At 41.4% G+C, this 23,183-nt stretch overlaps 1 protein-coding gene across 4 annotated transcripts in view; it reads right to left on the reverse strand.

The window, feature by feature from the left end:
• TET2 (tet methylcytosine dioxygenase 2) overlaps positions 1-23,183 on the reverse strand; it is a 91,431-nt gene that overhangs the window by 25,556 nt on the left and 42,692 nt on the right. For all 4 annotated transcript variants that reach the window (XM_059722149.1, XM_059722147.1, XM_059722148.1 and 1 more), the window contains one exon: positions 1,555-4,990. In XM_059722149.1, the coding sequence (XP_059578132.1) occupies positions 1,555-4,945 (3,391 nt within the window). In that variant the 5' untranslated portion in view covers positions 4,946-4,990. The remainder of the gene's footprint in view (positions 1-1,554; positions 4,991-23,183) is intronic.

Genomic DNA, 23,183 nt, shown 5'->3' on the forward strand with positions numbered 1-23,183 from the left:
ATGCCAGATGTTGAAGGAAAGCTTATCTGTGCCAAATGCATTGAAGAAATGGTTTTAAAAATTCATGTGTGAATATGCAAGGTAAGCATATCTACTCTGCAAGTGCTAGTGATCCAAGTTATAAATGAAGATACGAAGTTTTGCTTTTTCAATTCCATTTCTCTGGGTTTCTCAGCAAATAGGAAGGAGGATTAAGAAAGAAGCTTCCAGTTTTCTAATCTTCAAGAATTATTTGTAAAGCACTACCTCCTCTGTTTAGTCCTGGGGTGACTTAAAACATTTCAGAAGGACAAAAAGATTTATGGAGAACCACTTTCTTTAAGTAAGAAAGCCAAGATTCTCATGGGGCTTCAATCAAGGAAAGTCATAAGTTTTCTGCAGACTGAAGAACTGAACATTGTGCCTCAACCCAGTGTAGTAGGGAGTTGCTTCCCCAGAACTACGAGCTCAAAATGTGCCTGGTAACTAAGCCCAGTCCACAGTAAAAGCAACATGGAAGGTCACAGTTTCAATGCAAACAATGTACAGCAGACCACACAAAATAACACATAGGCCCTACTCTTAGGGCCTTGTTATATGTTAATTTTGTGTGGCTCCTGAAGCTCTTAACTTCTGGACTGTCAGCACATTACCACCTTTAAGTGACTTAATGCACTAGTTATGTGTCTCAACGTTATGCTACTCCAGGACATGATTATCTTTTAATCCACATAACCAAGCTCCTGTTTTATTAAGGTGTGGCCACTCCCCACAGATATGCTGCTCAAATTGAATGTGTAACTGCAAGCTAGCACTAAGCCGATTAACATTTGTGCAGCTCACGGTGTAATGTGTAACAAGGCCCTTACATTCCTCCACTCCACCCCTGCCTAATCCTGCTCTGAGTGAACCACTGGTCTGCCTCCAGTATATCCCTTTTGCTGTTTGTGTAGTAAAGAGCCAGCATCTGCACTTCCTGTAGCACAGGGACTGCCATTCTGCTGCCCTTGACCATAGCCATTACAGGTGAATAGAAGGTAGGAAAGGAAGAAAGTTCCAGTGCAAGTCAGGCAAAATTGGAATATCCATTTTTCCCCAGCTTTTACTTAACCTCCTAGTAAATGTACTGGGTATCTGAGGAAAAAATGAAGTAAGGACATCCAGTTTTGGCCCACAGGCACATTTCATAACAACAGTATATCCAACCTTGACTTAACTGCTATTTTATCAAATTAGGTTATGAGGACATTGCCTACTCTTTATCAGATGTTTTCACTTTATGTCTACAGCTCAAGGAGACTGGATAAAAAGGGATACATTGGATTCTTCAATATTATATTTATATGCTATCCACAGTGGCTGTAACATGCAAAACCAGACATATAACCACTTTATAAAAAATTCAGAGAAGAGGGGGTCTATTTGTAATGCCAGGACTAGTTTAGCTGGAAAGAAAAAAACAGTTTTACACTCTTACTAACTGCTGGCATTTTCAAAAAAAATAAGAAACTTTAAAGGAAAACATAGTAATCTTGATTTAACAATGTGCTTCTAGCACATTTTTTTACCACTTACCAACACAACTGCATGATGGGAAATCATATTGGGTTTTGGCAGGTGTGTCCAATAAATTTTTTACAGGAGTATCCAATAACTTGGAAGGTGAGTCTAAAAAATTGTTGAGAACAGTACCAGCTGTTCTTTTGGTTGGGGTTCTTTCAGCAGAAGGATTTGCTTGATGATCAAAGGTTAGAGTCTGACTGTCAAATTCTGCAGCACTAGTAGTTCTTGATAGGATAGTGATAGGGCCTGCTGCTTCAATCTTCACGTGCTTAGGTGATTTGATAGTAAGAGCTTTGTGATCGAACAGTGATTTGACCTGAAACTGTTTTACCTGCTGCTCCATTGTCTCAATGATACTCTTTTGTTGCACATTCACACAACCAAAGTGCTGATTCTCTTGTTTAATTGTTTTCTTCCATGTTTTGTTTTCCAGCTGTCCAGTTAATGGACGCATGCCCATGTTAGACTTTGAGCCAGCCTCAACTTTTATAGGCTTGCGTACCACACTGGGACCTAATTCAGTTTTGGGTGGCTGTTGTCCTTGCTGTTCTTGCTTTTGTAAGAGAAGCCACCGAAGAGCAGCGTGCTTTTGAAAATCTTTATGGGGTTGAGGCTGAAGGTGACAACCTCTCTGCTCTTGTGAGTGTGAGGGAGTTTGCTGACTGTGTGGTAAGTACCTTTGCTGAATCTGTGTAGCTTGCTGGCTAGACATACCTTGATTCAGGCCAGCACCATATCCTGGTATGTGTTGGAGTGGTAGTTGTCTAACTGAAGCCTGCTGAGTCTGTTGCTCTTGTTCTTGAAAGCAATGATTCACATCTTGTTTTGGGGTGAGACTATTTGGAAAATACTGCATATGTTGCAAGTCCTGCATTTTGCTTATACCAAAGTGTTCAACATTTATGGCGTCTTCCTTCTTTGAGGTCAAGTGCACACTGTTTGGGCAAGGATGCTGGGGATTAACATTTGTTTTTAAAATCTGATCACAAAGGGAAGATTTACTGTTCACCTTTTGTACCTGCTCTAATCCCAGCTGGGAGTTAGTATGTGGGAACTCAGTTGATTTTATATATTTATTCTCAGCATGAAAACATTCTTCCAGTTTAATCTGGCTAAAGGATGTTCCAACAATTTGCTGTTCACTGTTGCTTTGGGAATGGGAAATAGTTTGAGACAGTTCTTTATTCTTCATTTGCAAGGCTTGTTGCTGCTGCTGGTTTGGAGTGAGCTGTGGACTCCGTGACAGTTGTGTGTGCTGCGTCTGTTTTTGCAGCATCTGCTTTAAAATATGTGAATGTAAGAACTGCTCGTTCTCCAATGTTTGGGGATTCAAGTGCTGCTGTTTTAAGTGAGACCCCAAAGGCAGCTCAGTTTCTTCTGGTCTTGGCTGAAAATGAAACTGTTGTGACTGATGGTGCTGCATGTGGGATTTTGGCAGAGGATCCATCTTTGTGAGCTGTGGTTGGGGTGAGCACTTTTGGAACTGAAGCCACTGGTCAGCCATAGGGAGAAGTTGCAGTTGTGCTGTCTTGCTTTTGTATGGAAGAGGCATTTGTTCAGGCTGGATTATTTTCTGGCTGTGGGACTGTCCTGAAGGCACTTTTAATGCATCAGGACTCCCAGTATACTGCTTTGAGCGTGCTGATTCAGGTGGATTTGACCGTAACTGAAGAACTGACCTCAATAGTGCCTCACTGGGCTTCTGTAGAGACTCTCCATGGCGAAAATGGGTGGAAATCAATTCTATCCAACCTGGTTTGGGATAATGTTTTGTCTGCTGCACAGGATCTTTCACCTCGCCCTTTTCTTTCTGAGAAGAGGTCTCAGGTTCTCTTTGTCCCAGGAAATGCTGATAGTGTTGCTGCAACTCTCCATCACTTCCACGCACTTGCAAATCTTGGACACAAGATTCAGTTGTTGGCTTCATGTCTTCTGGGCACTGCTGGAATGATGCCATCATAGCAGTTGCCAGATCGCTTTCACTACCATCCTGCTGTGTCACCTGAGGCTTTTGGGGAAGCCTCTGTTGAGGGTTGGGTTGTTGCTGGGCAAGGCCAGGACTTTCTGACATCAGTCCTTCCTGCTGCCCTTCGCACTTCTCTTCCCTAGGAAGAGCTTCAGCCTTTCTATTATCATAGGGATTATACCCTTCTGTAACCCCAGTGGGTAGTGCTCTCTTCATTTCTGGATCAGGAGGAGGAGGAACAGGAAGAGGAAGGGGAGGAATAGGAGCAGGAGGAGGAGTGAAAGAATCGTTATTAAACATTGAGTTTTGTTTAAACAAAGCACCATTTTTTTCTGCTTGCTCTGGGAACCCCTCCAGGGTGTTGTCCTGAGCTTGCAGATTACTGCTGGAACTTGGAGAGAGATCCTGGCTGGGTACCTGCCCCATATTTCCATGAACAGTCCTGTTCCATACAGGAACCTGGGGTGTATCACAGACTGGATTTTGTTGCTGTAGCTGTAGTTCTGGTTTCTGAAGTGAATAGCTACCTGGCAATACACGTGGTTTACTGGAGTCTTCTGTATTGTAGACCTCAGCAACCACTACAGCTGGCACTTGAGGCAGCTCAGAATTTGAGGTCTGTGGGGAGGTGATCTGCCCTGAGGTATGGGATGAATGTGTTGTCTCATAGGACAACTCATTAGTAGCCTGACTGGTAATGGCATTTATTTGAGATGTATTTTTCTGCATTGCAATGGAAACATGATCTGGATAATATTGTAACAGTGTTTTCTCCAGGAGTTCATCATGCATGCTTTCCATGGAAGAGGCAGAAACTGTAGCACCATTAGGCATTGGCACTGCCTTGTTCTTAAGTAGTAAGACAATGTCCCTGTTGTGGCAATTAACGTTTTCCCTCTCCTTTTCATTCTGCTGAAGATCATGAGGATTTTCTGAACCACCATAGTTGTATCTTGAAGACTGTATAAAATCTGAAGCTGCATTTTCTTTTTCTGTAAAACTCAAAGATTCCTTCTCACTGCAGGATTCAGAGATGCTTGGTTTTTCATTGTTTTCTCCTGGCTCATCTTTTTCCCCGTTTACCTCTTTATCTTGTTTAATTTTCTTGTTCTGATGAAGTCCATAAAGAGAAGGCTCACTAAAAGTGCGTTTTATCCCACCATTTTGCATATACTTGGGATATATTCTCTTTTCCTGTAGAAGGTCAGGGCTGACTCGATTATTTGGATTTCCCTTCGCGTGTGGTATTCCACAGCTGCTCTTAAAATGTAGCCACTTATGGTCCCCATTTACTTCAATATGTGGCTTTTCTGCTAATGGACTTCCATTCTGCAACTTCACTGACAAAGGCTCCACTTGGCAAACTTGAGAAGGATGTGGTATTAGATATGGACTCAATCTATTGCCATCAACATTGTTGGTTCTATCCTGTTCCATCTGGCCTGCTCCGGGGCCATCCACAAGGCTGCCCTCTGTGCGTATCTGAAAGAGGAAAAAGGATGGAAAAGAATCTAAGTTTACTTTTGTTTACTACTGTTAAACCACTGACAGTACACACAGTATTCCACCATCTGCTATCCTAACCTGTTTACATACAGCATGCGAGGTTCACAGGGGTCTCTGGCTGTTTAAAGAAAGCCAGGGATTTCTGAGTGTTCATTAGTGTTGGGCTGTACAGAACCAAAACATCTCTTTTCATGGATTGCTATGGCATATTTCAGAGAAACATGGGGTGAAAAGAGCATGCGAAAATAAACAGTATTTTCTCATTCCCAGTTTAGCAATCAAACAGTATGATACTTATCTTAACAATAAATCTTTCATAACATTAACAACTCTTTTTATTTATTAAAAGAATATTTGCTGCTTGTGAGTGGTATGTCTACATGCTTCTGTCATGATTGTTCTTTCAGGTAAGGTAGAAAATCATGCAGAAACTTTAGTTCCCAGACTCAGAGCTAATCCTGTTGTTTCATTATACTGTGCCAAGCCTCTCTTGTCTGACTTGAAGGATTATTGCCACCAAGCTTGCCAAATAGAGAAGAAAACCCCCTTCTTTTCTAAATCTTCAGCTGTCCAACAAAAGTCATTCAAAGTTAGCGTTCCAAAGATTTTACTTTCAGCACAATACATATATGTAAAACAAAACAGTAACTCACTATAAACCACTGAAATTGCCACTCTTTCATGTATTGAATTTGCCATAATATATTTATTTAAGGTAAAAAAATTAAGACCATGCTATATATTTGTATGATGCCAATTGTTTTGAAACACTATTTTTAAAATATGCAGCCAATATATTTGCCTTAGAATGATATTTTTAATTGGGCAGAAAAGCCCCAAATTTCTGTACCCTTTATTTTCAATTCTAGCTGGATGCTTTGGAAATTCTTGTCACTTTTATAATCTTTATTTATAAAAAGGTTTCTTATTGCATAAACACATTGCACAGGTACGGTAAGCTAACTCCATTCAATAATTATCTAATCCTTTTCACAAGAGATCTGTAGAAGATCTAGCCCCAATATCTTTTCCATAACTTTCTCTTTCTTGGTTTTATGGTTCTTAACAAACAGTGAAAGTGACAGAAGAGAGACTGACTGAGAGAGCATCTCACAGGGAAATGGAGGTAAATAACTCAAATGATAATGAACCAAATAAGTATGATGTAAAAAGATGTGGTTTCAATTCATGCAGACTTTTGCTATTTTTCTTTTAATTTGCACAGAAAGAGAGCATGAAGGGCTCTCCTCATCAGTTCAGACCTGCTTGGACTACTAAGTTTCAGTATCACAAGTGGTTAAATTACCACTCTACAGAGGGGACTATTATACATGAACATTTCTCATATCGCAGTAGATTTGCCTCCAGTAGCACAGAACAGGGTTATTTATCCTTCCCTATTTTTTATATGATACCAAGGAATACCTAATTTATTTTATGTGCACTCCATTCCAGGATATTACTGTCTTACTAAGCTCAAGTAAGTAATGGAATTCAGAAACACTCTTTAAATAAGAATAACTCCCAAGGTCATGTAAAATTACTGTAGGCAGAAGTGCTAGTGCTATGTAAGATTACTTGGAATCCCTTTCTGTTCAGAACTCTGATTTAGAAGTCAAGATGCTAAAGAATTACTCTCCTTTCTAAAAGGAGTCAAGGAACAGAATTTGACCCTAACCAGAAATCCCTCCCTGTCCATTCTGTTACCTCATACTTTTGATACCTTGGCTTCCCACTGCTCACAGAGAGAAAAGGTGAAAGTGTGACCTTCTAAATCAGTTTCCCAACCTCATGTAAAAAGAAATGAAACACAGCAATTAACATTGTGTTCTCAAACTACTTTTAAAATTTTTTATGTAAACAACGCATCTGTCTGATGGAGCCCACTCCAGGGCCATGAAAGCGTATCAGCAATAGTCGGCTGAACTGCGGTTCATCACACAAGTAAAGCGTTTTCCAACAATCTAAGAATTTTCTAACAACTCTTGCTGATCTCGTTGATGTTTCAAGAGCCTTACTATTTGTAGAGCATGTCCTTTCTCCAAACTGTGCATGCAAACCTCTTCACAAAGCGTGGCTGTGCATTGGGAGTGAATCTCATAATCGTGTGGCTCGAAAACCATTCAGTTTCTTCGTTAGTAAAGACAAAGAATACATGCTTTCTTCACAGGGTTCCCAAAAGCCTTACAGTACAAGTCAACCAATCCTTTGGATTCTGTTTAGCTTCAGCAGATAGTGGCAGACATTCCAAAGCCGGATTTAATCATCCAGTACTTTATAGTCTAGTGTTAGCTTACTGATTTAAAAAGTCCCACACTTCCTTTCTTTAGGATACATGTAGGATTGGGAGTTACTTTGCATAAGTCTTGATTCTCTGTGTCTAAACTCAGTTGTTCACAACCTCCCTAAGTCTCATCTTATTACAAATCAAAAAAGATGCTTAACCACGCTAGAAATCATTATAATTATTTGTAATATGAAGTCAGTAATAACCTTTATGATACTAGCTTAAATGTATATCATGCGCACAGTTCAGGTGCTTCTGCAAAATAGAATTGGCTGGCACTACGAAGTCTGTGCACTCTGTCTTTTTGCTACTGTTGTGGGGTGAAGCATACTTCTTTCAAAGAAATCTGCCCCTTTTCTCAAACATAACCATTTGTTTTTTCTCTCTTCTGGTAATAATCATATTTTAGCCAAAGCACTTAGTAGCTCTACATACTTTTCCCCAGCTATAATTTATTAGAAATTCAAGTCACATCAGCAGCATCTGTGAAACAATTACTGCATCTAGGACTGACTCTGCAGTCTAATCCATCATAATTATGACTGGCCTCTTTGAAGATGCCATGATGCGTGACTTAAAAATAGCATATTACTGTGCAAATGGATCAGCTTCTCATTCTACCAATATGCATTTAAGTTGTAATTCAGCCCACTGTCATTTGAGTTTTTGAAACACCAAGGAATGTAGATGTATTTCTTGCCACATGAGGCACAATTTGGAGAAAAGGAGTTAAAGTATGGTTTTGGATTTTTAAAGAATCATGAGTGCCTTTTTAGAATGTTCCTGCAATCTTTATAAGTATAGAAAACATATAGATTTCATAGATTTCATAGACATTAGGGCTGGAAGGGACCTCGGAAGATCATCGAGTCCAGCCCCCTGCCCAAAGGGCAGGAAGTCAGCTGTGGTCATAGGATCCCAGCAAGATAAGCATCCAGTTTCAGCTTGAAGGTGTTCAATGAAGGCGCTTGAACCACCTCCGGTGGCAGGCTGTTCCAGACCTTGGGGGCTTGGACAGTAAAGAAATTCTTCCTTATGTCCAGCCTGAAACAATCTTGCAGTAGTTTGTGACCATTCGACCTCGTCATCCCTTGGGGCGCTCTGGTGAACAAACGTTCCCCCAGAAACTGGTGGTCACCCCTGATAAACTTATAGGTGGCCATCAGATCACCCCTGAGCCTGCGCTTTTCCAGGCTGAAGAGCCCCAGGGCTCTCAGCCTGTCATCATAGGGTCTGCTTCCCTGACCTCTGATCATGCGCGTGGCTCTTCTCTGGACTCTCTCAAGCTTCTCCACATCCTTTTTGAATTGTGGAGCCCAAAAACTGGACACAGTACTCCAGCTGCAGCCTCACTAAGGCTGAGTACAGGGGGAGAATGACGTCCCGGGATTTGCTTGAGAAGCACCTATGGATGCAAGCCAGCGTTTTGGTCGCTTTACTAACCGCAGCATCGCATTGCAGGCTCACGTTCATATAAATGATTTTTTGGAACAAGTAATCTGAATTTTGTTCTTTTCCTCTCCTCCTCCTGTATAAGCCATTCCTGAGGCTTATACTTTGATTAGCTGTATAGTGTCAGTAGTTAAGTAAAAGCCCCGTCATATTTTATCTGGCCCCATACATGCATCTAGTGCAGGGCAGTGAGAAGAAAAAATAATGTAGGTTCACCCTGCCCTGTGTATTTCTGCAACAGTTAGCCAGGATCCCATTTAAAAAGTGAGGTGTGTTCTCTGTTAGGGTGCTCATAGGCACTCTGAGTGAACTGAAGAATAATTGTAATAGTCTCTACCACTCTCTACTCTGTCAACCAGTATAGCTGAGCAGAAACAGAATGGGACAAACTGTACCCTCTCTAAAGTTACTTGCTAACAGTACGACTGTTGATGGTTTATTTCTTCAGCTGTACCTCCTTGGGCTGTGATCTCAATGCAGTTGTTCTGGTTAGAAGCAAAATGGGTGATGTTAGAAGAAAATTCAAGGTACTACAGAAGATGACTTCAGTGTTTTAGCAGATATTGTGGTCAATTCTTTATTACTGAACTGCTGACCCAACCTGAGATTTAGGGGATACTGGGATGCTACAAATAATCACTTTTGTATGATGAAACAGGTTGTCACTTGCAGACATTAAATTCCCATGACACTTTCTCCAAGGAGAGTGTTCATCTAGATCAGTGGTCCTCCAACCTTTTTGAGTAGGAGATCATCTTTGGCATTTAAAAACAACACAAGATCTACCATGCACCATTGCCATCTCCCCCCATCCAGCAGGTAAGTCTGTGGTGAGGGAAGGGCAGGGGCAGATCAAGGCAAAGGGAGAAAAAATTATTTGGGGATGTGCCTCTCCATCAGGGAAGTCCCACCTAGCTGGGGGCCCCACACAACTTACCCGTTCCTGCCTTTGTGGCACTTTCCCTCAGCACGGGGGCTTCGATCTAGCCCCCGCCTCTTCCCTCCTGCATGGACTGACCTGCTGGGCTGGGGTGCATGCATGGATGCACGTGGACACTTAGCCCCCCACCCCCACCTCAGATCGACTCTAAGAGGCTCCGAGATTTACCGGTGAATCGAGATCCACTGTTCGGTGACCACTGATCTAGATACCCTTGCTAAATTCTAGCATGGGTAATTGCATTATGCCCATTTAAATCCTTCTGCTAATATCAGTTAAAAACAACTGTGGGTTTCATTTCCTGACTTGACTTCTTTAGTGTTTAGATAGATGTAATTTTTGCTTAGAGAACAACTGTTGTGAATTTGCTCTCAAGTATACTGATCCCTCCATTTCCTTAGGAAGTACAACACAGGCCCATAAAAAATGCACTTTGTGCAACAGGCTGAGAGAGGGAGCAACAGAGGGATTCTTAGTGAACTGTTTGGGGCCTCATTTTGTGATGTTTGCCAGACGTTTAAGGTTGGTAAAGAAATAAGAATCTTTGGAATTGGGAAAGAAAGGCACAGCTTAGCTCTGGGAGTGAAGAAGTTGTCGAAATATATGCAACATAGTGGCTTGCCATCACTCTAACAGAGTTGGCACTGAGGGGGACTGTGCTCAATGGGCACTACTACGTATCTTTTTCAGATGGACTACACTCTTTTATTCTTGTGGTATAATCCCATCCTTATCTCAGCCTTTTTTCTTGGCACCAAGGGGGAGGGATCAGGGCTGGCTCTGGCTCTGCTGATGCTGGCCCAGTACTACAGTCCCATACCAGGCCTAGTGTAAGTTCCCTGTGGAAAGAACACCCACCCATTTTTTTTTTAAGGGCCAAAAAAAGTTCCTATCAGTATGGATGACCCACATGGGCCTTGTGTCTTTTAGTCATGCTCAGTGTTAGCTGCATTTAAACAACTTTGTATTTGGTTTCCTTTCCTGAGCTCATGCTGCATTTGGCTCCAGTGTAGTAATAAACAATGTAGCTAATAAGAGTTCCTTGTATGTAAGTGTAAGATGGGGGATTCCCCCCAATCTCATCTTGTATTTGACTAAAAATGGTAGTGTTTTTATTGCATGCGCAAAATACTACAAGTATGAAAGTTATGACTGTTGCAGGCTTGATTATAGGTCAGCTCCCACGTAGAAACTAGCTGTAGTTTTTACAGACCTTTTGTAAAGAGAAAGGAAAAGGTTGACAATATGAACAATAAAGCAGTTTGCAAAGTGTCCCCCTATTGGCCTTGCTGGTTTAAAACACCTGCAATGAGAAAACCTTTTAAGGGTCTTCTGAATGAAAGAAGAGTATGTTTCATAGAAAAAAAATGAACACTCTTAAACAGGCCCTAATTGTAGTAGGTATATGTCTGTCTCACATGACAGTAGAATTATTCTGAGTGAGACATCAGTTCTCTGCACATAAACCTTGCTTGAAAAGAAAGTGAAGCTGGAGTGACCTCTCTATGGCACAAAATCCTGGGCAATGCATATGGAGACACTGAGCTGTCCACACACCAGCATCCCTCTCTGTCTTGCTGGGTTAAAAGGTTTTCTCCGCGCAGGTACAAAGACGTTGGGGTCATAATATTGGCAACCATATGGTATGTTTCCACAAACTTGCTAAGACTGATGGCTGGTGTTACTATGATGGAATTTTAGAATGAAAAAAGGTAAGATGTGGAGATACACCAGCAACTGAAGAAGAGTTCTCCAAAGCTCGTAGGAAGGTGAGGATACCAAGCCATGTAGTTGCTTTTGAATGTCTCAGAAACAATAAGGCCGTACTTTACTTATCATAAAGGGTTACAATCCATGGGGTAAATCCTGAATTCCTTCCTCAGGCAAAAAAACTCCTAAAGTCAAAGGGAGGCCTTTACTCCCTTACAGTGGAGTGAGTGAAAATTTGACTAAAGGTTTGTCTACATATGGACTTTTTCCTGATTACTTCACATGTGGGCATTTATTTTTGGAATAAGAGTGTTTACACAGAGTTAGCCAGTAATAACTCCATGTGCATGCAAGCCTTAAAGACTTTGGTTTTAAGCACTGAGGCTGTTGTAGTGGACTGTCTGCAGTTGGAAAATTCCACTTGACCTGCTGGAAAGGAATTCGATATGATTCAGTAGTCTTTGTCCTGCAGGACAGAGAGAATTTTCAGATTGTTTTTATGCAACTACAACCACATTATGTAGCTGCATGTTTGCCATGGTATATAATTTTTCTCCTGCCTATTTTGAAGCAAATGCTGATTATAGTGCCTCTGGGATAACACCTATGAGCAAGCTGCAACTATCACCTCTTCAGTACCTCTAGATGTATATTTAACTTCAGCTCAATAATGGGCAATTCAGCATATCCAACCCTGTCATTAGTGAGCCATTTGTATTTCCAGTCTAGCCAAGTGCACCAATCCTCACCTGCCAAACTTGATTCAAAGAATTTTTCTCTGCACAGAATTCTTGCAATGTTGCCTTCCGGTTAAATGTGAAGCACACAAAAACTGAGTTAAGTGCACCAATGCATTTATGCATCCTGTGATGAATCAAATTTTTATAAGGAACATAGTGAGGGGCACAGAGGGTAGGAATCCATTTGCAGGCAGCCAGGCATAGAGACTGCAAAGCAGTTTCTCAACAGACCGTAAGTTTGGTGGATCCAAAGAAATGCAATACAATTGCCCTCCTGTGATCTGCCTACAAAAGCACTTTCCTTCTAGGCCTATTCAGAACTGGCAAGAATTTACACTCTGAAGCACATAGTCTTACCTGCTTCCACTGAAAGTCACTATAATAAGTAAGGCAAACAACCCTGTCTGAGGGATCAGGAAATCCACATCCTAGACGTATCTTTGGTAACTTCTGCACTGCTTACATAAATATGGATTTGACATGTTGTCTTAAATCAGTGCACCTATGAGGTAGAATTTTAGGCCTACAATTCAAAATTGGTCTATCGTACAAAACAAGTATTAGACTTAAGCCCTGAACTGATGAGGTTCCAAAACCTGTGACACAGCTGCAGCCTTCTCCTTATTGCCTCCTGTGATGTCCTCCACCTTCCACACACAGCTGCTGTGGCTGATGAAAATATTATGAGGTATCCATACAGATTTGAAGCAGGCTCCAGAAGAACAAGACCAGGCAGATGCTTTTTTGTGCACACGTAATTTAATTCAGGTGCCCCCAACTTATAGGCAGTATATTTATTGAGAGTGCCACAACTGGCATGGAAAACTTGGATTCTCTATCACTTGAAGTCTTTAAATTAAGATGAAATACATTTCTAAAAGATATACTTTACCGTAAACAGAAGTTACATGGTTACTTAGAAATCACAGGGTGGAAGTTCTATGGCCTTTGTTATACATTATAATAGTTTCATTTGGTCTCTGGGTCTATGAATCTGCAAGGAGAGGCTAAAAATGTGTGATGGCTACAACTTGTTACTTCATTTCTAGAAGAGATAATAGTGAACATATATAAATAAAGATGAAGCAATGAAGAGAGAAAGAGGAGCAAGTAAACCGTGATTTCTGAGGATAAATAAGTTATTACATTTTATCCAAACTCGATAAATTATAAATCTCTGTAATTTAACCAACACTAAATGAAACTTGATTTATTGACAAAACCGTTACATTGCAAGTGATATTATTTTTATAAAATTATTTTAATTGTGAGCACTTTAATTAGTTCCACTTTAGCTACCAAGACAGAGGTATGAGAAAGCAAAACAGGACTGTGGTCCATACAGTATGTAAGAGGTTTCAGTATTTCTTCCCTACTTTATCAAGAACATATAGCCCTGTGATAGAGTGCATGCTTTACATGCATGATGTCCTGGGTTCAATCCCCAGTGTTTCCACTTAGGAAAAACTCTCTCACTAGGAAGGTGATAAAGCACTAGAACAGGTTACCCAATAAGGTTGTGGAATCTCCATCCTTGGAGATTTTCAAGAACTAACTACAACTCCACAAAGTCTTGGCTGGGATGATCTAGTTGGGGATAGTCCTGCTTTGAGCAGATGATCAGACTAGATGACCTCCTGAGGATTATGTAAATGTAACTATGGGCTTGCAGGAACACAGTAACAGCACTGACTGGCTTCCCTGTATCAAGTAAGATTTATGCAGGCATAAGAGATGGAACTACGTAAAAAGTTGTGTAATAAGGAACACCAGAATTAAAAATGTGAAACAAAAGCAAGTGAGGTAATGACACTATGAAAGCAATGAGTTTAGAAATAGGAGGTGAGGGCAAACAAGCATTCAGCAAGAAAAGTAGCACATAAAGCAAGTCTAATATGTACCCAGTCTTCAAACAAAAGAACACAAAGCAGAGTAATTTCTAATGGCATGGACTAACAGACTGGAAATTGTGTGAAAAACTGATATTCAGGATCAGACTAGACTTAGGACTTGCCCTTATGCACACAATCAGATCATCTAAGATAAGGTTATGATCAGGAATTTGTGGTCTTTATGTCTATAACACAGCCATGTAGAGGTTCCCAAGTTCACAGAGAACCTGTAGGCAATATAGTTATTTTTTTTAGCACAGGCAGGGTTATGGGCTAATGCAGGAGTAGGCGACCCTTGGCATGGGTGCCAAAGTGGAGGCATTCTGACTGGCACACGCACCTGGGGCCAGATGGCAGGGAGGTAACAGGGTTGTGCTGCCTCTACAAGGATTGGGCACCTCACAGCTCCCCTGCCATTCACCCCTAGCATCCTAACACCTTACAATTCAAGGTTGTGCGTGTTTTTGGCGCACTGACCAAAAATGTTGCTAACTCCTTTGCTGATCTAATTCCTTTCCAGCAGGTTAAGTGGAATTTTCCAACTGCAGACAGTCCACTACAACAGCTTCAGTGCTTAAACCTGAAGTCTTTAAGGCCTGCATGCACATGGAATTATTTCTGGCTAACTCTGTGTAAACACTCTTATTCCAAAAATAAATACCCACATGTGAAGTAAATCAGGAAAAAGTCCATATGTAGACAAACCTTTAGTCAAATTTTCACTCACTCTTCTGTAAGGGAGCAAAGGCCTCCCTTTGACTTCAGTAGTTTTTTTGCCTGAGGAAGGAGTTCAGGATTTAACGCATGGATTGTAACCCTTTATAGAAAGTAAAGGCCTTAGTGCTTCTGAGGCATTTGAAAGCAACTCCATGGCTTGGTATGCTCACCTTCCTAAGTCCTTTGGAGAACTCTTCTTCAGATGCTGGTGTATCTCCACCTTACCTTTTTTCATTCTGAAACTCCATCATAGTAAACTCTGCTTCTCAGCAGGGTTCCTTAGCTGAGAGGGAGTACTGGGCTAATATGCTGCTTCTAGTATCCATATATCTCTAGCTGTTACTGCACTGGGCCATGTGGACCTAAGTGACAATATCCCTGCATTGAGGAGCTGGTAATTTCTAAAACCACAGAACAACTGACTTCAGATACTTTTAACCAGTATATTGTTGCCATTCTTGAACATCATCATGGTCTATAGATAACTATGACAGAAGAAACTGCAGGGATGGAGGTCAAGAGAAGGGCTGTCAAGCGTTTAAGTAGCCCAGAGCCACACACCTCGGAGACAGCACCAGTGAGGGTTGCATGCCATTCAGGCCATACAAGGGTGAGTCATGGGCCCATAGGTCATGGATATACCCTCACTGCTGCACTGTGCATGTGACTGGACACTCCTCTCCCACTCACCCCTGCTTTACCATGCAGCTGCACAGGCATATCCCACCCCCTCCCCACCCTGCTGCTACACCCCACATCCCATGCCACTGCCCTGAAGCAGAGGCAGCAGCTAGAGGAGGGCTGCTCTGGGCTTTTCCTTAGAAGGCCAATTTATACAGCTCTGATCCCTTTTTTAACTTTGAACTTACCAAGTGCCTAAGCAAAATTGGATTTTAGATGAAAGAAGTGTATACAAAGGTGAAGGTGGAAGGAGTGGGGATATTGTGGGGCATATAGAGAAAGTTACAGGAATTCTGACTACTCTGATAGTCAGAGATGTACAGCAGCTCCGAGACGCATGGGTGATGAAACTCTTCTCTGGATCATTTCTTTTATTCTCTTTATCTGGTTTGGAGGCTGAATCAGTCAGTCCCCTATACATATTTCCTCTGCACTGTGTCATTTTAAGGCTGCAGGATTCTAATGAACTATATTTCTGCCTAATCTTGTGGATCAGTGATAAGAGACAGCTAGTACACAGTGATGTTGTTGTATATAAGCAATGAGCTGTTCTGCTTGAGGTGTTCCAAAGGGTACGTAGTAAGGCAATCTTAATGGAAGAACTTTATCTTCTAAAAGGTGTTCAACACTGCAGCTTCAGCTTAGCATCTTGGTTCAACACAGGATTCACTGCCACTTACACCTTGTACAGACATTCAGTTTCTCATAAGAGAGTTGCTACTAAGGCTTCTTCTCCTAGAGTAAAAATGGTCACTGCTACTCCAGGAGGGAGCAGAACATGCCCCTTTCATAATCCCTACAGTGTGCTTTAGGGATACACAGGCTAACCATGGGCAGTCTGAGTCAGCCAATCAGGGCTATCCAATGCACTGCTGCCATCTGTTGCCAGGAAAACTAAGGAAGCTTGCAGAGCATGCTGATGTGTACACAGTCGCTGCCTCACCTGCTGGCTGTACAGTGTTGACACTGCAAGCTCTTCACTCTTCAGGGCCTCAGTATTTGAATGTTTGTACACATGGCTCTGAGTGTGTTCTAGCAGGAGAACAAACTGGGAGACTTCTTCGAGATTATTTGAATGTGCATACACAGCCTTTGCAAGAATGGTGAGATTAAGGCAGGTGTTGGTGCAAGTCAAAGGGCAGATGTTGGTGGTAGGAGCTATACTATTTAAATCAATGCAGAAATTAGATTTTTTCATTTTTACCTGATCACAGATGGGCAGGTTCCTTATTACTTGCATGATGAATGTTAAGACCAATTCACTCTTGCTACAATTATTTTGTCCCAGAGAAACTGAGGACATGATACATTTTATGCCAACATATACCCAGCCTTTTTTATAAATAAAAGGTACAAGTACAAATACTGCTCAGCAAAAAAAAAAAAAAATTGGAGAAAATATATGATTTTATCTTATACTGGAAGGAGTCCTATAGACTCGCTCACCTATAAGTAACCTATCCAAATACTTTGGAACAAGTAAAGCAAATGCAAGCCAACACAACCATAGAGAATTATAGAACTGGCAAACATAAAATGTACACTGTTGTAAACTTTACTGAGCTGAGATTATAAACAGGGAAACATCAGCATGGTGTGCTTGTGTAGATGTGAATCAATTTGATTAACAGATAAATAGATGTGAATCATTTTGATTGATGTAAAGTGTTCAATTCATTCATCTCTATAACAAACTGACTTGATAACACTAGCCTTAACTTCTTCCATGAGAACACACTGTAAAGTTAACAGATGAGTTCCGAGACTACAAGGAAGAACATTCCCTAGTAGAGGGCATTCAGACTTTTGTGTGTTCAAAACTGCTGGCATGAACAACTGATCTGGCCTTTTAGACTTTAATGGGGTTTGGATCCAGAGCAATTAAAGGTATCAGTATTTCTCTCACCTAGATGTGACCAGCAGGTAGCAACAGATGTAACAATTGTACAGATCTCAAAAGGACACTGATAAAAGGTATTACAATGCAAGTTTTATGTCTTCTTGATATGGTAGCAATAAAAGTCAGGGCATTTTGCTCACTTTTATCACTGTTGCCTCATGCAGACATTACAGCTGGACTGTAACAGCTGCAGCCTGCTTTTCTTCCCCTTTTAAAGAAGCTAAAATGAACATTTGTCCATACCCAGAGTGTATATATGTAAACAAACACATTTATTGCTCATTGTAATTTATGGGTTTGGGAACACCAAACAACTCATGAAATACCAGATTTTACCCAATTTCCTCATGTTAGACTTTTCTTCCCCTACATCTTCATTACCTTTGGCTGAAAGGTAATACAGACACAAAGCTCCCAATTGACTACATATCCCAGGAAGCACTAAGGACTAATTTATTTCTTCCGGAGTGGACTGTAATTGATGCTTGTTAAAAACTACCTCCACGTCCTTAAAAAGGAAAAAAAAAATGTTTCCTCTTGGATATCTGCCATCTGACGCAAAGAGGAAGTGTGCAGCTAAGAAACTAGAGGATGTGGATCTGAGAAGAGAATCGGGGAGGGGGGAGGAAGAGAGAGAGAGACACACACACAGAGACAGACAGAGACAGAATAGCTAGTGTCCTAGCCAGAGATTTCAGACATCAACTAATCTCAAAGCAAATGGACTAAGTCCCAAATTGTACTCTAATTATAAGTCAAAAGTAGTAATTTTCAAATCATGTCAATATTTAACAAGGAGCCACAGCAGGACTCCTGCAGGACTATAGGAATAGGAAAAGCTTGCTTTCTGTGGTTAACATTCTGGCAGCAGCATTATTATGCAGAAGGTTGTGCCTATTCTCCTCCACCCCACCTCCCTCTGGAAGGCTGCTAACTAAGACATTGTATGAAGCCAAATCTCAGGATAAAGCCATTGACTCCTGTTTCTGGCTAATGCTTCCAAGTTCTCCGAATTGCAGTGCATTCAACTTATTTTAGCTTCATTGCTTTTTAAAATTGTGACTATTAAAAAAGACACTATGAAAGCAAATGAAAGTATAAAACTGCACAAAACATTTGCTTAGAAAGCTGTTGGGGGAAGAGGTAGAGGGAGACAGATGTTTGGCTGGCCTTCTTATGAAGGCTCCATCTCAGTGATAAACCACAGAAATAAGCTTAATGATTCTCAACCAGGGTGAGATCCATTGAAAGGCGTCCCATGGTGTGAAGAGATAAGCAAGGTGTGAGGAGATACGCATAGGCTTGGCCAATCCAACATCCTCACTGCCAAGCCTTTCTGCAAATAGGTAACATATTAATATATATATATTTGAAATGGGATTCTACTCAAATCACAAAAGTTAAGGAGGAATGCCATGAGTCTAATGAGGGGTGCCACAAGTTCAAAAAGGCTGAGAGCCACTGAATTAGCTTTTTGAGATAGGAAATCTATTTAAAAAAAAAAGTATTCTCTTAAAATTAAGCTTCACTAAAGCCACCAATTTACAGAACTACATAAGAAGTCAGTACTACCTCACTGAAAAAGGTCATGGGTTAGAGTCCCAGAAGTAGCTGGCATTCCAGCCTTTCTTCAATTTTCTGAGATTCTAAAGCACATTCTTTCCCACGTAAAATGCTCTCTTTATGGCAAAGATGCAGCATGGAGAGATATGGAACTCACTGCAGCCAAACTAAAAGAGGAGAAAATTGGCAGATTGTATTTTAACTCTACTTAAGGCTTTTAGATGCCAATGGCTGATGCCTGGAACAGTCATATTTTAAACAGTCCTAAAGGGAACTTCAGTACTCTCTTTTCTGTTATTCCTTTTAAATATTTTCAAAGCTTTGAAACTGGCTCTCCATTCTTCTCTCTGGCAGCCTGCCATCCACTGCCAACTCAACTCAATTTTTCTCAAAAATCTTCCAGGGCATGAGTAGCCCAAGTGCTTTTTGGAGAGTTTGAAACTGCCAAAGCACTTCAGATATTTTCATGATGTTAAAAAAGGCCTAAAACCAAGTGGTAAAATTAAATGAACCGTTGTTTTTTCCCCCACAAAGTCTGCTTCATATTCTCCTAGTCACAAGACGCCACTGCACTAATTCATTATTTTCTGCACCTGATGTGAAGATACTTCTGGTGTACAAAGAAAAAGTGTGGAATAAAAAACTTCCCTATTTTAAAGACCAATTCTACTTGGATTAGGAATCTGAAATCTATTTTCCTGCATTTGGGCTACAGAGTACCTTAAGGTACCTTCCAGCCCTATGATTCTAATATATATCAGCGATTCTCAACCAGGGTGCAGTGGCATCAGTGGGTGCTGCACAGTATTATCACAGTTAGACATACAAACACTATGATTCATAAGATAAACCAAGAGATTTCATATAGGAATCCATAGAGTCAAAAACTTTCTGACCTATTATGGTCTTTCTGGGTTCCTTGTAACAGAAAAATTGTCTATTTTTCCAGTCAAACAAGGACTGAAAGTTAAGAGCTGGCATTTTCTGAGGGATGCCATGAGCTTAACAAGGTTGAGAACCACTGATAAAAGTCTTTAGCATAAGTTTGGGTTGTGTGTATTTTAAACAAAATTTATGATTTGTGTAAATGAAAGTTCTTATCTTGAGAAAAATGTCTTGAGCTTATAGCAAGGTCGGGCAATTATTTTGGGTGGAGGGATGCTTACCGAGTTTTGGCAAGCTTTCAAGGGCCACATGGGGAGCTCTGCCCCTTGACAGGTGCCCCACCCCCTGGTCACCATCTTGGGATTGGAAGTCCCACCCCCTAACCTTTGCCACCAGAAGTCCATACCCTTGCCCCCAGAAGTACTTCTTCCAGCAAGGGGTTTCGGAACCAGAAAAATACCAAATTATATTCTAAAAAGCAAACAACTACAACATTAACTTGATTAAAAAATAGTTTTGTCCTGGTTTACATGTTTGTGTAGTGTACACACAGGTGATTGCACAGTAGTTTAAAATGACGTCTTATGCTTGTATATTGTGGGGGGGGTAAAGGTTTGTGGGGGGGGCTGTGTGTGTGTGGGTATGTGGGGTGAGGAAGCATGTGAATATGTGGGGTGCGGGTGGGTATGCAGGGGGCTGTATGTGGAGAAGGGTGATTGTGGTGTGTGAGGGGGTGCAGGGGTCTACATGTATGGCAGTGCGAGGGGGGATGTGGGTGCAAGTGTATGGCAGGGTGTACATGTGGAACATGCCCTACGAACACCCCCCACCATTGACCTGCCTGCGTGTGTGTGCACGCACACCCCCTCCACACACACTGCCCCCGCCTACACCCCCAAACACACTGCCCCTGCCCACACGTGCGCACAGACGCACACACTTTGCTCCTGCCTGTGCGTGTGCACATACCCCCGTACCAGCAGGGCCCCGTGCTCCTCGGTTGGGCCACGCAGCCGGGAGCAGGAAGCAGGGAAATGGCTGGGGTAGGGTGGGGCTGGGCTCTTGCCTCCTGCTGCCAGCTCCCCCTGGGTCCTGTCATCTTTGACAGGCAGCCAGGAGCAAATAAATATTTTCTAAATTTTTCAGGGGACCTGCGGGCCAGATAGAATGGCCTGGTGGGCCGGATGTGGCCTGCGGGCCATATTTTGCCTACATCTGGCCTACAGAGTCACAAGAAAAATAGAAGTAGCTAAAAACTTAATGTACCCCTCTTCATTCTTCCATGAAAGGGCAAGGAGATTATTTAAGAAAGAAAAACATACAAATCAAACCTAAGAACCTGATCCTTCAAAGCTTAGAGCTACTCATAATTTTAAGTGCTATCAGAAGTGTTTGTAGTACTGGGCCTTAATCTTGAAGCCTGAAAAATATGGTCGTCTTGAGCTACAATATGAAGTTAAAGGAATGTCTTGCATATATTGGTCAAATTCCACAGAAGGGGAGAGAGTGCACGTGCGCAACACATGACTTTAAAGTTGTTGTGATCCAGTCCCATAGCACAGCTGCTCCTCAGAAATCTTGAGGGCTTTTACATTTTCTTCAAAGTGTGGGGGGAAGGGGGGGCAGAATGAGGTAGAGAGCAGTCAAGCTTTAAGCTCTGACATATACAACTGGCTTTGCTCAAAAAACCCCCAAACAAACAAAAAATCCCCCCAAACAATCTGCACTTAGTAATATAACTTCTATATGGCCTTTGGGGAAAATGAACAGCTGCTTTCTTGGAAAAAAAGATAAAAATAGAAAGAACGGGGAGAGATGATAGAGTTACCAGGATACTAAATGTTTAATGTGGTCATTTATACCGAAATGCATACTGCTGTCAAATGCATATAGGGGCATTTGATTTTGGGTTTGCTAACAATCTGAAGACCTGCCAGGTTGATTATCTTATTTTGTTATAATCTCACTGGGTGTATGTGTATGGGGGGAGGGTGTGATTAACAACAAGAGCTAATCTACACCCCAATAAATAACCCTCCATAAAAACCCCAGCTAGGTCTCAAATGTTTGTACCTAATTGATGGGTAATAAATCAGAAACATATTTCAGTTCCTCAAACCAGCATGATCTTAAAGTTTCATGATAGGTACTGATGACTAAGCACATGTTCTGGAAAGTTAGCTACACCCAAAATTGGCACATGTGCGCGCATGTGCGCATACACACACGAGAAGGAGAGGGAGACTGAAAGATCTACCCTAGGTCACATACAATTAACATAAAATGAAGCTGTTTACAGGGAAACAAAAATAAAGTCAGGCCAATCTTGCTGTTAAAATCTACACCAAGTCTAAAAGCTACAACAAAATCTACAAATGATAACAAATCCCCCAAACCTGTACAACTATGTGCTTTAAAGGGTTGTTGTCAGACACATATAGGTAAGCAACAAGGCGATTCCCAGACAGTGTGGAATACTGTCCACTCTCATTAAAGTTAAGAGGGTAGGGCTAGGATTCAGAGAGACCTAGACAAATTGTAGGACTGGACCAAAAGAAATCTCATAAAGTTCCAGAGGGACAAGTGCAAAGTTATGCACTTAGGATGGATTTGATGGAACTATCTCATGTACCAGTACAGGCTGGGGGCTGATGGGTTAAGTGGCAGCTCTGCAGAGAAGGACCTAGGTGTTACAGTAATATGAGCCAACAGTGTGCCCTTGTTGCGAAGAAGGTTAACAGCATATTGGGCTGCATTAGTAGGAGTGTTGCCAGCAGAAGGAAGTGATTATTCTCCTCTATTTGGTACTGGTGAGGCCACATCTGGAATACTGTGTTCAGTTTTGGGCTCCTCACTACAAAAAGGATGTGGACAAACTGGAGAAAGTTCAGCACAGGGCAGTTAAAGTGGTTAGGGGGCTGGGGCACGTGACTTGAGGAGAGAGAGGCTGAGGGAACTCGACTTCTTTAGTCTGGAGAAGACCAAGGGGGAATTTAATAGCAGCCTTCAACTACCTAAAGGAGGTTCCAAAGAGGATGGAGCTAGACGGTTTTCAGTGGTGGCAGATAAAATAAAAAGATTAAGGGTTTCAAGTTGCAACCAGGGAAGTTAAGATTAGATATTAGAAAAACCTCTCTCATTAGGAGGATAGTAAACTACTGGAACAGGTTACTCAGAGAGGTTGTGGAACCTCCATCTTTAGAGGTTTTTAAGACCTGGGTAGAGAAAGCCTTGGCTGGCATGATATAGTTGGGAATATACCTGCTTTGAGCAGGCAGCTGAACTAGGTGACCTTCTGAAGTCTCTTCCAATTTTTTTTTTTTTTTTTTTTTTTTTTTTATGATTTCTATGATTCTATAAGGTTATTATACATTGAGAATTGTCAGCCCCTCCTATAAACTA

The sequence above is a fragment of the Alligator mississippiensis genome, chromosome 2, assembly GCF_030867095.1.
Source record: "Alligator mississippiensis isolate rAllMis1 chromosome 2, rAllMis1, whole genome shotgun sequence".
Taxonomy (NCBI): domain Eukaryota; kingdom Metazoa; phylum Chordata; order Crocodylia; family Alligatoridae; genus Alligator; species Alligator mississippiensis.